The sequence below is a fragment of the Psammomys obesus genome, unplaced genomic scaffold (assembly GCF_907164565.1).
Source record: "Psammomys obesus unplaced genomic scaffold, mPsaObe1.curated_primary_1811, whole genome shotgun sequence".
NCBI classification, from domain to species: domain Eukaryota; kingdom Metazoa; phylum Chordata; class Mammalia; order Rodentia; family Muridae; genus Psammomys; species Psammomys obesus.
Genome location: NW_026587216.1, coordinates 3,852,659 through 3,869,417, shown reverse-complemented (window position 1 = coordinate 3,869,417; position 16,759 = coordinate 3,852,659). Strand labels below are relative to the sequence as shown.

At 41.6% G+C, this 16,759-nt stretch overlaps 1 protein-coding gene across 2 annotated transcripts in view; it reads right to left on the bottom strand.

Moving 5' to 3' along the window:
- Dhx29 (DExH-box helicase 29) overlaps positions 1-16,759 on the bottom strand; it is a 47,988-nt gene that overhangs the window by 12,699 nt on the left and 18,530 nt on the right. The window contains exons 7-17 of one of the 2 annotated variants that reach the window (XM_055603410.1): positions 16,092-16,218; positions 14,653-14,811; positions 12,168-12,333; positions 11,644-11,767; positions 9,458-10,072; positions 8,502-8,645; positions 4,017-4,193; positions 3,329-3,469; positions 1,884-2,028; positions 1,658-1,775; positions 669-753 (exon numbers count right to left, since the gene is read on the bottom strand). In XM_055603410.1, coding sequence (XP_055459385.1) covers positions 669-753; positions 1,658-1,775; positions 1,884-2,028; positions 3,329-3,469; positions 4,017-4,193; positions 8,502-8,645; positions 9,458-10,072; positions 11,644-11,767; positions 12,168-12,333; positions 14,653-14,811; positions 16,092-16,218 — 2,001 coding nt within the window. The remainder of the gene's footprint in view (positions 1-668; positions 754-1,657; positions 1,776-1,883; positions 2,029-3,328; positions 3,470-4,016; positions 4,194-8,501; positions 8,646-9,457; positions 10,073-11,643; positions 11,768-12,167; positions 12,334-14,652; positions 14,812-16,091; positions 16,219-16,759) is intronic. The other variant, XM_055603411.1, reaches the window with a different exon arrangement.

Sequence of the window (16,759 nt, the reverse complement as noted above, 5' to 3'; positions counted from 1 at the left end):
TCCTTCCTTCCTTCCTTCCTTCCTTCCTTCCTTCCTTCCTTCCTTCCTTCCCAGGATCTCTCTACATAGCTCTGGCCATCCTGGAACTTACTATGTAGACCAGGCTGGCCCTAAACTCAGAGATCCACCTGCTTCTGCCTCTGAGTGTTGGGACTAACGGCACGGGCCACTATGCCTGGCTCATGATGCTTTCTTATGAGAAAGTAGTCATTTTTTTTCTTTTTTAAAAAGAATATATGTGTTATATTTCCCAACTATCATTCTCCTCAAAATTCTTATCTACTTTTAGTACATAATGTAAGTACTGAAATGTCTAAATTAAAAACTATTTTTAAATGATTTTTATGTTATATATATGTACACACACACATATATAACACACACACACACACACACACACACACACACACATATATATATATATATATATATATATACACGTCTGCATGCACAGGATTTGAGTAAAGATTCCCAAGAAGGCTAGAGGCTTCAAAGGCTGCCCTGGAACTGGAGTTTCATAATTGTGGGTGTTGAGAACCAAACTGTGGTCACATAGTAGGTTCCCTTGGGGGATGCTGAGCTGCAGACCCCTGCAGTCGGCCATGCATCCAGCACTGATGCACTCCTGAGATAGTCTCAAGCCGCACAGATTTGCATCCTCAATTTACCTTCCTGATTCCTGGAGGGGGAAGTGTAAATGCTGCCGCTTGATCTTGAGTGGAGAGAACAGAGTGCAGAGCGATAACCTCGTATCTGAAAGTTAAAATCATAGTTCTTAGCAAGTGTTTCTCTTTAGAAGACACTGCAAAGAATAACAAAATTTATTTGCAGATAGAAAACAACCTTTAATATTTGATTATGAAAAATTTTAAACAAACAATTTCACAGAATAATCTAATAAGTCTCCACAATACACCTGCCAGGGGAAAATACGAGCAGGTCACAGGTGGAGTATTCCTCTTCTGAAATGCCTGGGACTGTAAGTGTTCCAGATTCTGAATTTTGAGTTGTTTGATTAGGGATGGGTGTGCTTATTATATGAAATCTGAGGTTGAAATATTTTTTAACGTTCCGACAATATGATAACCACAACAAGAGCAATCAACTAGAACAGAGCATATATGTGGCTATTTAAATAAACATGATCGCTGAACTGCAAAACTTTTGTGGCTTTTGGAAAACTCAGTGGTCAGGAATTACTATAATTAACCACAGAATTCTTGGCTCAGAATGAAAAAAACAAACAAACAAACAAACAAAAATAAAACCCCCTTAAAATGCAGATACAGTACCTGCAAATTTTCATTAGATAAAAATGAACAAACAAAAAATCTGTACAAACAATTGTAGAGACTTATAAAAAATGTGTTTGGATGATCTGCCAGTACGTGTCTCTGTGATACTGTATGTGTAGTGTGAAAAGGGTGCAGATCCCCGGAACTGGAGTAACTGACAGTTATAAGCACCAAGGGTGCTGGGAACTGAACATGGGTCCTTTGGAAGAACAGTCAGGGCTCTTAACTACTGAGCCATCCAACTAGCCCTACCATGGCCAATTTTAGCTGAAGTTGAAAAGCCTGAAAATTCTGGTTCAAAGTTAATGTACCAGATCTTCTGTTTTGGAATTACAAAGAATATAATGAAGGTTCATAGTTACCGCTCAGAATAAAATCTTCTGTCATTTGAGAGGAGATCATACAACTGTTGGATATGAGCAAGGCCAGGTAAGAAGATCAATACTGCTCCTTCAATATTTCTGAACTGAGGACTTTTGTCTAAAATTTAAAAGAAAATATTCAAAGCAGGATAGGAAACAGCATATAAAATATTAATAAATGCCTCCAGCTGGCAGAACTATTTTATCAAAACAAATAGAAAGATACCTAAATATACAAGAAGTTCCAAAATGAGGTCCAGGTTGATTTTATGAGGGTTCATGTAGAGAATAGCATGCTGAGTACGGCTGCTGTACTTTTGATAAAATGGATTTAATTCAGTACTTGCTCCAGTCTGAACTGGGATGTATTCCTAAAAGAAAATCCAACCAGAGAAAGCTTTTGGGCTGTAGATACTCGGGGGGAGAGCATTTGCTAATCATGTCTGAGGCCCTGGTTCAAGTCCCACCACTGCAAACAAACAACAATGCAAACTGCAAAACCCAAACACAAACCGTATTTTTATAACACAAAGAAATAACAGTGCTATCTTTACCCATTTAAATTAAGTTCTTATCATTGCCATTACTGCTACAATGTAGCAGAAGTACAATCAGTCAAATGATTAGGCTTAAGAATGGTGCTTGCTGAGTCACCAGGGCTAGTCTGGAACTCATGGACACGAGGGGTCCTCACAGCCCAGCATTCTGAGTAGCTGGGACTGCCAGCCTGTATCACCACACCCCACTTAATGGTAGAAATTGAAAAAAAGCAACATGAAATTTTGTCATTTTCCTATACTTTTAACTTATAAATAGCAAAAACCTATTTATTTTTCCACGCTCACTTAAAAATAATTGTAGAAAAACATACTATACTCATGCATTTTTCTGGAAGTTAAAAGGCATTAAAGCCAAAGAGTCTGTAACAGCTTTAATGAGGGTAGTTTTCACCCATTCATTTTTTCTGCATTCCATCTGGCTGCTAAGTTCTCACTTCATCTGAAATACCCTTCGAAGCCTTTCTTCAGTTTTAATTTTTATCTATAAGGTTTTAGGGAAAAAATCCCATTGCTCCTACTTTCTTGGCTTATCTGCTAAGACTGACAGTTTTGTGTTTCCGAAAGTCTGGATCCATGCACACAGAGCACGCCGACTAGCCTGGATGTAGTGGAGACTGGACCTGGCACCACTGCCAAGAGAGAGGCATGGGCCTTCCACAGTCACCCCCAGTCACCGAAGTGCTGCTGACGTTCCAGCAAACACTGTTCCCCTTGAGCAACTTCATTACAGATCTAACGTTGGCTCCTGCCAAGACACAGGCTGCCAAAAATCCAAGGGCACAAATCCAGATTTAGGACAGCGCTACCTCTTCAGTCTCAGAAGGAAAAAAATCACTAGAAACACTCTTCAGTAACAAGTCCCTGCTGTTCTGAATGCCGCTTCGTGTTCGTGTCCTTGATTCTACATATAATGGGCCCAAATGATATAAAAGACAATTGCAATTGCAAAATTTAAGGACTGACGTCTTTGAAACAAGATTAAAAGTAGCCTTTAAAATGCGCTCATTCTACAAGTGTTACCCAGTCTACAGTGTTAGCACACGACCTTAAACTCCTGCGGCAGGTGGCTCTCGGCATAGTTATAGCATCTTGCAGAGTATTTTCTTTTTACCTGATACTTTTTTATTCCCCCAGCTTTACTTGTAACATTAATGGTGATTTCTTCTTCCTCCTCCAGAAATTTCTGACAATACTCTGAGTCTTTCTCCAGTACAAAGCCCGTTTCTTCTACTATGTCTTCAAGATGAAAGACCTGTGGATAAGGCACATAGAGATGTGGGCTCACAGTCACTTCAGCAAATGCCACTAAAGAGGACACAGACGGCATCGTCTTTGGAATATCAATAAGCTGTGTTACGAGATGAGGAAAAGCTTTCTGTTGGTGTAACTGGGACTGAAGACTCTGACAGATCCAGGAGGATCTGTGGTATGGGCTCACAGAAACTAAAACCATACCTAGGTGTGGTTTTAGAAGAAAATGGTCACAAGAGAAGACCAGTGGAAAACAGACAGCCTGACTGGCAGGCGCCACCTTCAATCTAGACAGGAGCTGATGTGAAAGGAAGGTTTAGTTTTTCAAGTCCGTCATCAGCACACTAGACCATGCTTTTCCATCCTTCCTACCCCCAGGCAAGCAGCAGCCCCTGACTGTCAGTGCCATCCCCATGTCCCCCCTCACCTGTAGAGTCTAGGAACTAGTACTGGACTCAGAATAAGGGGCTGATGTTCTGGTCTGAATGATTTCTGCTTACACACACACACACACACACACACACACACACACACACACACACACTTACCTCAACAGGGTAACTTCTTCCTGAAATTCTAAGAATAGGACAGTGTGTGAAGTATGAAGAGAACTTGTCACTGTCCACGGTGGCACTCATGAGAATCAAGTGTAGGTCAGAACGTTTCTGCAAAATTTCCTTCAAGATAACGAGCAGGAAATCTGACTGGACACTTCTCTCATGGACCTAACGGAAAGGCAACATGAAAGTAATCACATCTAGGGCCCGAGGATAAATAATCCGATGCTCGAATCTACTGAAAGTTAATATTAGAATACTGTCAGGACATGTGTGGTGATGAAGCTAGATGTTTCAAATAAGGCCCATCTTCAGAACTAAAACTACATTTACTCCCTTAACCCTGAATTCAATGAGAGGAATTAGTGCACGTCTGTAATCCCTGCACACGGGAAGCAGTGGCAGGAGGATCTCTTGAGTTCGAGGCCAGCCTGGTCTACAGAGTGAGTCTGGGACCATGTAGCTAGGGCTCCGCAGAGATACCCCATCTCAACAAAACAAAACAAAACAAACAAAAGAATTAGCACATATCTAATGACAGCTGTAGGACTCTGCACTAGGAAAGGCTTCAGAAACCATTCAGACATGGCTGACAAGATCAGGCTACATCTGACTATCCTTTAGAACTGAGCCTGACTCCTAACTCTCAGAGAGTCACATAAAGGCACATTATCACCATTACAGAGGACAGACTGTTCATCTGCTAAGTGAAAACTGAGCCAAAGAGCAGGACTCTGACTAGGTCTTTATCACTGTGCAGAAACAGATTTCCTTTCCCTTCTGACACATGCATTAAAGAGTGACTCTGAAACCTTATGACAAAGCACAGATGATGGAAGGAGGACTCCACAGCTTGCTACAGGCATAGATAATTTATGCTGCCGGAATGTGACAAGCATTTGTTCCATGTATGTCTGGGCTCTAACTTTCTGTATTCTTACATATTTCTGCCCTTATCTGTAATAGATTACAGTAGCATGCAAAGAGGAAGGACATGGAGACAATAAGTAACTTTCACAGTCTGCTTGGAAGGCAGACAACAGGGTTTAAGCATTCATGGCTGGGGATCAATTGCTTGTTTGACCACTTACAGTATGACTGTGGGAAAGTTATATAAATATCTCTGGGTCTACTTATTCCTCCACAAAAATAATAAAAATTTCGTGTTGTTGTGTGACAATCAAATGACACAATGGAGCATCCAGAGAACAAAGCCTAACAAATAGTCAGTACCTTGCTTGTGGCATATGCTGAGAATTAAAAAGCAATCAAGACAGAAGATACTGTATATACTGTCAGAGAACTTGCCAATGATGCCGGAAGCTGATGGACGGTTTGAATGGTGGTGCAGAAGGAGAAAAACAGGATGAGAAAGGGAAGAAAAAGTACTTAAGTCAAGACACAGACCCATGCATCAAGCCACAATACATGCATAAAACCCTGGGTTCAGTTCCTAGTACCCAACATAAACAAACAAGGGGAGGGAGAAGTAGCTCAGTGCTTACGAGCTTGCACGCCAGCAGCCGCATACATGTAACTCTAGTTGCAAGGGATCTGATGCCCTTTTCTGGCCGCTGCAGACAACAGGCATGTATGTGGTGCACAGACATGCATGGTGGCCTCCCAACCCCCAGCATCACAATTTAAAAACCCAGACTGACAAAGGGTTCATAATACAGTTCAGGAACTAAATCAAAACGATGACTTGGGCCCTGGGATGGGAGTATGTAAGAAGTAAAGCCAGAGAGGTACCCAGTGATAGCTGTGTAAACCTAAGAAAGCGCCATTAAGGAGCTGAGAGTTCAGCCTAGTGAAGGCTGCCTCCTGACTAAAGCATCTTAAAGCAGAATCATGTGGTCTAAGTCTTAGCTATAACTCAGAAAACAAGAGCCACAACAAGGTAACTGGAGCTGGCTGTTCATGACGCCACACATCTTCAATATCAGCACCCTAGAAGCTGAGGCAGGTGCACTGTGAGCTCAACGCCATGAGATGCTGTTACAGTAACTACAGATACTAATGACCCTTACAAGGAGTAAGACCGCCGAATGTGGAGAATGTGAATGTGGAGAATGTGAAGTAAGTGGAAGGCAGAACTGACAAAACATGCTGGATGCTTTTACTTTGGTGGTTGGCTAGTGATGGTGGGGCTCCCTCACTGGGATCAAGAAGACAGAAGTGGGGCAAGTTACAAGGGTCAGCAGGGAAGGGCATTCTGAGTTTTGGAAGCTGAGGTTCCCACAGGTCAAAGTGTCTAGAAGGCGGCTGGAGACTCCTGTCTGAAGGTCAGGAAAGAGACCCAGTGAATCGCAGTAGTTTGGAAAATTTTATCAGAAAGATGAAGATGAATTGTAGTCATGATTGTTAAAAAGACACAATACACTAGCCCTAGTAAAGAGTGCAGCATTAAGTGGACCTCTTACTGGTGGCCAGAAGCTAGAGCTATGCGCACAGCTAGCAGTGAGAGTTACTTAGACCCCATACCAGCTATACACCCTAGCAAACCACACAGCTCCTATAGCACAGCCAGAAGAGGAGCTGTCCGGAAAGCCCTGTGGGCTGAGGAATTTCACTAGGATTCTTTGTCTGTTTCTTTGTTTTGTTTTGGGTTTTTTGTTTGTTTATTTTTTGAGATAGAGTTTCACTGTGTGGCCCTGGCTGTCCTGGAACTTGCTCGGTAGACCAGGCTGGCTTCAAGCTCATAGAGATCCACCTGCCTCTGCCTCCCAAGTGCTGGGATTAAAAGGTGTGCGCTACCACTGCCCAGCTGCTGCTGTTCTTTTAATTTAAAATTTTTACTTTTTAAAGATTTATTTTTATTTTATGTTTTTCAGAGGCCAGAAGAGGTAATCAGATCCTTTGGAACAGGAGTTACAGACATGATTTGTCATGTGGGTGCCGAGAACTAAATTTGGGTCTTCTGGAAGAACAGAGCATTAAATGCTCTTAACCTCTGAGGCATCTCCCCAGCCCCAGATTTTATTTTTAATTATGTCTGTGTCTGTGTTGGGGTATGTGTGTGTGAGTGCAGCTGCCCAAAGAGACCATGTGGTGTAAGAACTGAACACAGATCCTTTACAAGAGGATCTTAAAATATATACAATACTCTGTCTTGAAAAAAAAAATACACACACACACACACACACACACACACACACACACACACACACATATACACACAAGGATATACAATACCTCTACCCCACAAGGAAAAAAGATGCTTCAAATAAAAATTAATTCCTATCACTTATTTAATCAGAATATTAATTAGGTTTAAAAATACCTTCACCTAAATTTGTCTAACAACTAAAAAATGGTTAAATAAATAGAAGACATCCAAATTATATAGTATTGTAAACCCACTTAAAAAAAGCATGTTTTTGAACACCTGTGATATGAAAGAATCATAAACTAAACAGACATGGAATGCACTCAGAAAAAAAAAGCATGAATTAAGTGATGAAATTCTTCTTTTCCTGGATCGTGAAATTGTAATTTTTATTTTTCTAGTATTTCCTAGTCAAAAAAGGGGAAAGTAGCCTATCAAGCAATCTATACGTAGCTTACCAACTACAAATCAGTGACTGAGCCTTCGTGGTGCCACATTGCCTATAATCGCAGCACTTAGGGGCTGAGGCAGGAAGACTGAACTGAGGAGGTAGTCTGCTACACAGCAAGCCCCTGCCTCAAAACCCAAAGAATGACAGCCCTCTTACACCTCATTTTATATCTAGTAAGTTAATAGACAGTCATAAAGAACTTTACATCAGGCTTTTCTTTTCTTGGCATGTTGAGATAGTTTCACACTGTTCCATGCTGGCTAGGAACCTGAGGCAATCCTCCTGTCTCAGTCAACCAAGTACTGAGATTTACAGGTGTAAGCAATTCTGCTTTGCTAGAAAGTTAACAGCACTTTCTGAAAAGAGAATTGTTATATAGCTCTTCTTGGAAAAAAAAAATAGCAAATTAGTTTACTTGAGTAGGCCGGTAGATATCTGAAACAGTCATAACAAGGGGGCATAATTCAAGTGTGCACTCAAGCTTGATTTATATGGAAGGATATTTAGATTAAAAAAATACACGCTGATGATTTCTTGCCTGCTGTAAAAGAGAGAACCAGTCTTGAAACCTGTCAATGTGGGGGCTGAGTACAGAGAGAGGAACACTGTCAGAGCCTCTAGCTATACAAATGAATCTCCGTAAAATAAAAACATCCACTCTACTGCGATGCTGGAAAAATAGATGAACATGTGCTTGTGTCTGTGTGACCCTTTGAAGGACATCAAGCACATAGCAGATAGGGTACAGCGTTTACTGAGCACTTCCATTAACACAAGACACTTGCTGGCTGTGACTAAATCATTACGTGGATGGCACGTGGAATGTAGTAAGCATAGTGTGCCAGTACCACCGGCAACATCTGTTTAATACAACAAGGTTAGCAGTTATCTGGATGCGATTATAAAACCTACTCACCTCATCCACAATGACATGAGACACGTCAGTCAGAAGACCATCTTCCTGAAGTTTCCTCAGCAAAACTCCTGTTGTACAATACAGTAACCTGGTAGATTCACTGGCTCGAGATTCCATCCGAATCTGGTAGCCACACAAAGAATTCTGCGGGGAGAACAGAGTGGCTGCAGTTCTCACCAGCGAGCCAAGGAGCCGCAAGGAGTCAGCACGGGCGCCCGTCTTGGTGCTCCATGCAACCGTCTGGCAGATCTGCCTATGCATTGACTATCAAGACTTACTTCTAGCAGGACATGGCGGCTCACACCTGTACTCCTAGCACTCGGGAGGCTGAGGCCGTGGTACGGCTCTGAGTTTAAGGCCAGACTGAGTTACACAGATGGCTTGGGCTACTATAATGAAATCTTGTCTCAAAAGAAAAAAAAAGTATATTTCTATGGTTTTTCAGTTGCATGAAGCTGTAAGATTTGTTTTGACAATTTGAAATTTTATGATTTATTTAATATGTGCGAGTGTAGGCTCCTGCAAACTATGGTGCACATGTGGAAACAGGAGGATGGCTGTTGATTCTCTTCTGCCATCCTGTAGGGTCTGGATTCAACAAGGTCACTAGGCCTGTGCATAAGCTGCATCTACCTTCTGAGCCATCTCTTCAGAACCATCAGTAGTCTTTTTTTGCTTTTCTGAATAATCTAATACGTTTATCTATCTTCCTTTTGTTTTCTCTTCATTGAAAAGAATGAAACCTCTTAGGATACATCCCACAGAAAAGACTTACAGAAACAATAAGCCACATAAGACAGTAAAGTGAATCTGACCTGTCCCTAGTCTCCGAATGGTAAGTATGTAACATACACCTGGATATTCCATTGTGAGAATTGGTACACTGTACAGGTTCCCCGAGCAAAGCAGAGCCAAACCATTACTCACAGAGGCAGAATGGAGAGAAGAAGCCTTACCCTTCCCCCAGGTCCGCTTTCACAGCCCAATTCATCACACACTCTGGTGGCTAAACTCACTGCTGAGATTCTTCGGGGCTGGGTACAGACTATGTTACATTTCCTTGCTCCGCACTCATTCAGAAGCAAGTCTTCCAGTAGGAAATGTGGCACCTGGGTGCTTTTGCCACTCCCTGTTTCGCCTGCCACGACTACAACCCGGTGCCTTTTCAGAGTTTCCACAATTGAATCCCGGTGTTTGAACACAGGCAACTGCTGTCTTTCCTTCAGCAGTCTCTGATACTTGGCTGTGCTTTGCAGCCTCCTGAAGAGGTTCCTAACAGGTTCCAGGTCTTCTGCGTTTGTGGGCTCCAGTGTTAGTGCAGAAAGATCCTCATCTGAAACTAAGTTTTCCCAAGATTCCTCAGGATCTTCAGAGCTCTCTTTTTTATTTTCAGGATGCTGTTGCTGCTGCTGCTGTTGCTGCTGCTGCTTCAACTTAGTCAAAAGCTTAGCAATAAAAAGATCACGTGGTTTATTGGTTTCCATTTTATTTAGTTCTTCTTTTTTCTTTTCTTCATCACTCCATTCCACCCAAACGTCTCGGTATGTGGGAGGGAGCAACTGATGAACAGACTGAAAGGGAAACAGCAGCTGTGTTTTACAGTGCTCAGTGAGTGAGAACTTACAGCAGTCGACTGTATCTTAAAATGGAGCTTTACCCTAAATTTTAAAGTCATCAATTAATATAAGAGACACATGCACAGACTACCAGTTCATAACTGGCACATCATAGTCAGGATCCTTGACTTAATGGCTATGTGACTGGGGAGGAGTAAGTTAAACTCTCTGGTTTCTGTCTCTGCATCTAAAAGTAGCTAGTGGAGTACCTGTAAAGCGCTCACTTTCAGAGCACGGTAAACTGGAGTGAACGGTTTATTAAGTATCCTGCAGGGATACTCTGTAAGATGTAGACCAAAAACAGAGCACTTGGAAATATGAAACTCCTGTAAGATCTGGCAGGGGACTAGAGCTATAAGTCAGAGTATTTTTAAAGGATGACACCAAGTGGAACCTTCAGTTATTCTACTTTTCTGCTCCTGCAGAACCTACAATGACCTCTGTGACTCCAACAGTTGTTTTTATTAAGCATCTATAGCTTATTATACTTTACTTTTCAAAATTCGAGGAATAAGGCATTCTGAACTTTGGCAGAAGTTGGAAAAGAACAGCTGTTTGGACTCCTGCTAACTTAGTATCTAATCTCCTGTGGTGGTTTGAATGACAATCGCCCCAAAAGATCATGTTTGAATGCTTGGTGCTCAGTTAGTGGAACTACTTGGAAGGATGATGAGGTGTGGCCTTGTTGGATGAAGCCTGTTAATGGGAGTAGGCTTTGAGTTTTCAAACCCCCACACCAGGACCAGTGTTCTCTTTTCTGTTGTTGTTTTTTTTCTCTCTCTCTGCCTGCAGCCTGCAGATCAACATGTAGAGCTCTCAGCTACTGCTCCAGCACCTTGTTTCTGCTTCCTGCCATTATGACTCCAAACTAACCCTCTGAGACCATAAGCAAGCCCCGAACCAAATGCCTTTTTAAAAAATAAATTAAGAGTTTCCGGGGGCATGGCGCCTCTTTACAGCAATAGAACACTAAGACAATTGCCATAAAGGCAGAAAAGCACATTTATTATATAAAAAAAAAATGCTGGCAATCTAAAATCTATAGAGCATTGTGTTCTTGCAAAGAGCCTCTTCCTTCAGTCGTACATTAGTCTTTAAACTGTAAGCACCTGAAATTGAAAAAAAATGAAACCATTTGTCTATATTTTTAAGTTGAAAATTTGAGTTTTATGGGACAATTTTATTGTAGGACAGGCATCTGTTATCCAAGACACTTGAAACTACAAGTTTTGGATTTTAGACTTTGGGACACTGGACAATAGGGCACACTGGGGCTAGACCATGTCTAAACACAAATTCTTTTTACTTTAAATATGCCTTCCACAGAGAGCCTGAAAGTAATTTTATGCAATACTTTCAACAATTTCATTCACAAAAGCAAATTCCCTGGTGCAGAATTTTGTACTGCGGCGTCATGTCTGCGCTGAGAAGGACTTGGATTTCAGAGCTTTCAGACTGTGGAGTTTGGCCTCAGGGATGCGCACTGTGCATGGCCTGTGAACCATGGTAGGCCTGAAGAAGCTCACCTGCCCTTTTACCAGACGATAGAGGGCCAGCGTCGCTCCCAGGTGCTGAGCTTGCATGCCGTCCTCTGTTAAGATTGTAGGACATACCACCAGGACGTCGTCTTCAGACTTGACAACCCTAACCCTGAAAAGAAGCACACATATAACAAGAAAACCTTTAAAAACATTGATGACATCAAATCAAAAAAGTCAGAAATTCATTAACATCAAACTTAAACTTACAATGATTACTTTTTCCATGGAAGGCACTGCATTAGATAATGATTTATAAGCAATGTGAACTGGAAATGAGGAAGTGAGAGTTTTTTAAATGCCTACTTGATCTGTGTTTTGCTTTTAAGATATCTCACTCTATTGGCCAGACTAGCTTTGAACTTACTCTGTAGCCCCGGCTAGCTTGGAACTTGTGCCTCAGCCTCTTAGGTGCTGGGATTACAAGCATGAACCAGCAAGCCTGACATTTCTAAATGCTTACATACTTTACAATAAACAGAAAGTTCATTCAGTTAGCCAGAGAAACATACCTACATTTCCAGTATCTACCTACTGGAACTTTCTCAAAGGAAGGATTTGGACTCTTGGGAAGATTCTTCCTGACCCAATCGATAAGAAATTGTTTGGGAGATTTTCCAGTCCAGCTTCGAGCAGTGTAGTCAAAATTCCTTACATCATGAAGTTCTTTCTTTTTACCTTAAATGGAAGGCAAAGACTTGTTCTTTAACAGTAGCAACAGCAACACAGATTCTCTGTGGAGCAAGCAGCATGCTCCCCTTTAAGGAATACATTTCTGAAGAGAACAGGTGAGAGAGGAACAGACAAAGGGTTGATCTTCTCTAAGTGATGCAATTCTCTTCATGGATGAACCACAGAACATCCCAATCTTTTTGTTGTTGCGGCCATCAGTTTTGAGACAGGGTTTCTCAAGACATGGCCCAGAAAGACCCACAACTTGCTTTTGTAGCCAAGGATGATTTTGAACTCCTGATCCTCCTTGTTGGGATCTGAGGTGTGTACCACCACGCCTGGCTCACCTCCAGGACCTTATACACACTCATATTTACTGAATGACAATATTTGGTAGGATGCCCTCCATGCAGTCACTGGAAAAAATATGTCAGACTCCATTTCTCTACTTAACACAGCCATTACCATCAACACCCCTTTCACCGGCTCACTGGTACATCTAAAAAGTAAGTACTCATTCTTTATAACTGCCCTAAAGCACTTCTGTGTCCACCCCCACCTATCATATGCGGTCCTTCCCCAATGTTGTGATTACACTGGCCCTCAGGCAATTTTTTAAATGTTCTAGTAGCGACCAGCCTTGTGGTGAGAAATCAATTATGATTTCAAATTCTCAGCTATACTAGTCAACACATCGTAAGTGCTCAATAGTCATGTTTTGCTAATAGCTACCACATCAAATAATACAGATAGAGTACATCTTGATTACAAAAATCTGTTGAAAAGTGATGCTATCAACTAGCGTTTACCTTAAGACTTTTAACTTACCATCTCTCTTCTTTGGGAGTTCTTTCCACCAACTTGCTGCCAGGCTAATGCCTGTTATCTGTCAGGCTCTCAGATAATTCTCAGAACTAATATTACCTGCAGGGTAGCCTCAGCTACCTCTCTGCTCTATCATCACCATTACTATTTATATTATTATTATTATTACTATAATAATACTTTAAATTATGTCTGGGTATGTGCACATGAGTACAGATGGCCAGAAGAGGGTGTCAGACCCTCGGGAGCCCAAGTTCCAGTTTGTTTCAAGCTACCAAAAGTGGGTGTTGGGAACTGAACTCAGGTCCTCTGCAAGAGCAGTATGTGCTCGTAACTGCTAGGTCGTCTCTGCAGTCTTCCTCTCTCTATGAAAAGCCTATATTCTCTGAAAGCACAAACTGGGCTATTTTGTTCACGTAACTTCTCTTATTCCCACAATAATGATTCAATAAATATTACTGAATAAATGAATAATTTAAAAAGTCTACCATTTAATATGAGTGACCTGTAATATAATCTGATGAACACGAGAAGAATATGACTAGTGTGCACAGCAACACACAGAAATGTGAGATCACTCACATCTGTGGTCATGGAGAACTTACGGAGCTGTGCCATGGCACTTGGGGTAGAAAGCAAAGGAATGGAACCATCAAACAACAAATGAAGCAGCTGGGACACTGGAGAGCAACGTGCAAAGACACAAGTGAATGAGAATGCAAAAGTTCTCAAATGCCATGAAAAGGTTTGGGCTTGTTACTGATGTCACTAAAGGTTTTCACTGGAGGAACTGGGGACACAGTGCCACTTCAAAACATTTGTTTGTCTGTGTAAGACCCTGGATTTGATCCCCAAGATTAAAAGAACAGAAGCAACAAATAGGTTTAAACACAGAACTTGCACTTACACAAACTCTCATTCATGTTTCCCACAACAAAGTCCTGGTTTATTTTGTTGTTAAAAACCACTGTGACTAAGACAACTTTGGTATGCATGGGTGATTTGGCTTACAATTCTCAGGTCACAGTCCATCCCCAAGAGAAGCCAAGGCAAGAATTCACTCAGAGCCAAGGATAAAATCCGATAAAAATAAAACTGCTTTTCAGGGGCTGACGGGACAGCTCTCTGTGGCTAAGGCCATATACTGCTCTTGCAGAGAATCCCAGTTTGGTTCCCAGCACCCATGTGAGGCAGCTCATAGCCACGTGTAACTCCAGCTCTAGGACATCTAACACCCCGTTTAGGCCTCCTCGGCAGCCATGTGTACAAACCACACACAAACACATACACGGGAATCTAGGCAGTTAAACCCTAGCTGTCAAGTTCGGAGAATGAACCGGCGAGAGATGGGATGACATCTCTGCAATGACAAAATGCTACACAAGTGAGACATCACAATCGTTATTACTTAAAAAACCAAACAACTATGAAAGCAAAATTTTACTGTCAGTCTAGAGTGTGCCAAAATGCAAAGCAGCAGTCATGTTCCCCTAGTGTTACCTTTCTCTTCTTCATTAGCAGCTGCAGATTTTTCAAATAAATTAAAGTTTAAAGCACCGTCACCATCTGTGGTTAGAGGAGGCTTTTTCCTTTCATTTTGTTGATGTGAAATCTTTATGGCTGGGTTGAATACTGGATGGTCTTCCAAAGTTTCCATTTCTACCAAGAAAAAATACATTTATTTTTATATACTTGCTTCTTACGCTTTGTATTTTGTAAATATAGTTTAAAAACAGCATGTCTTCCTTTTCTTTTATAACCAGTTACTTCATTTACTAACTTTTATAATATATACTACAAAGAATTAATAAATACAATAGATTAAAAAAAATAAACACCCCCATTAGAAAAAAGTATAGAAGAAAGAAATGGAGGTAGCATTTCACACTATAAATCTAGGATCGGCAAACTATGACCTACAGCAAAATCCAGCCTACTGCCTGTTTCTGTATGCCTGTGAGCTAGTACAGTTTACATTGTATAATAATTAAAAAATAAAAGGCTGCCAAGCACAGTGGCTCACACCTATAATCCTAGCACTTGGGGACACAGAGGCAGGAGGATCACTGTGAATTTGGTGCCAGCCTGGTCTACAAAGGGAGTCCAGGGCAGCCCAGGCTACAAAAAGAAACCGTCTCTCAAAACCAAATATTAATGAATGAATGCGTGAATGAATGAATAGAAGAGGGGCTAGGAAGACAGCCAGTGGGTAAAGAGATCTGAGCTCAGATTCCCAGTGTCCACGTGAAAGCTGGCTGATAATGTGTACATTTGCAACCACAGGGCTTAGGAGAGGTGTGTGGATGTGGGCGGATGCCAGGGGCTTGCCTCCAGTCAGTCTAGATAAAACCGAAAGGCAGCTCTAGATGTTTCAGTTCATGTCTCAAAAGATAAAGTTGGATCTGGGCATTAAGGCGCACACGTTTAATCTCAGCACTTGAGAGTACAGGCAGGAAGGTCTTTGTGAGTTTGAGGCCAGCCTGCTCTATATAGTTTCAGTATGGTCAAAGCCTCTTAGAGACTGTCTCAAAAGCACCCCACACACAAAGAAAGAGAAACAGAAAGAGAAAGAGAGGGAGGAGGGAAGAAGGCAGGCAGGCACAAGCAAACAACAAAAATAAGGTAGAGAGGGCAATGGAGGATGAGGCCTGACACTGGCACTTGACTTCCACATGTACACACAGGGCAAGTGCATTGTCACACACACAAATATACCAAAAACTGTATTTGGTGACCTGAAAATTACATGAAGTACATAGGTTGGTGTCCACAAATAAAGTTTGATTACAACACAGTCCTTCATTTTTTAAGCTGACAGGGCTCCTTTATGCTGAAACACTTGAGAAGTTATAACAGAGACTATAACGTCTACAACATCGAGAGCATTTATCATTTGGCATGTTATTATGCTTCTACAAGTAAACATTGAAAGTGCTTACCTCTTTGAAACTTTCTTATTTTCTCTTGGGCCTCTTTTTGGCCTTGCTTGTTCTTTTCTAGTTTACAAGTGGCTGCTTGCTCCTTTGCATCTAGAAGTTTGGCTGCAAGGTTCAAGTACCTTTGATTCTTTTCCAAGTAAAACGATAAAAAGAAAATAAAAAGTCTAAGGACAGTTTATCTGCGACCACTGCATTGTATCAAAACCTACGATCCTTAGACCTAGAAAATCTACTTCCAGAAATTTTCCGAGAGAAACAAAACAAATGCAAGAGACATGACAGAGTGGAGGAAAACTCAGAAAACACAGGCTCTGGCTCTACTGAGCAAAAGCTACACAGCAGAGAGTTCAACCTTTCTCCTTAGGTTAATACAATGACAGCGGATTAGAGGCACAGCAGCATGTGGAGAGGAGGCACACGCATGCGATGTTGTGAAATATAATGGTTATCACGACAGCAAAACAACCCAGTAAGCACAACTACCTACGCTGGGGGCCACTCTGTACGTAGACACATGCCAAAGTGGAGGAACAGCTGGGAGACCTAGCTCTACCTCAGATCCAGCACTCATCCTCAGCCTTCCCACCTCCCTCCGGAAGATGAGGCCACCATCCCTCTACTTACGCATCCTGCCATTTTTTTTTTTTTTCAGTGCTGTAAAATACGCT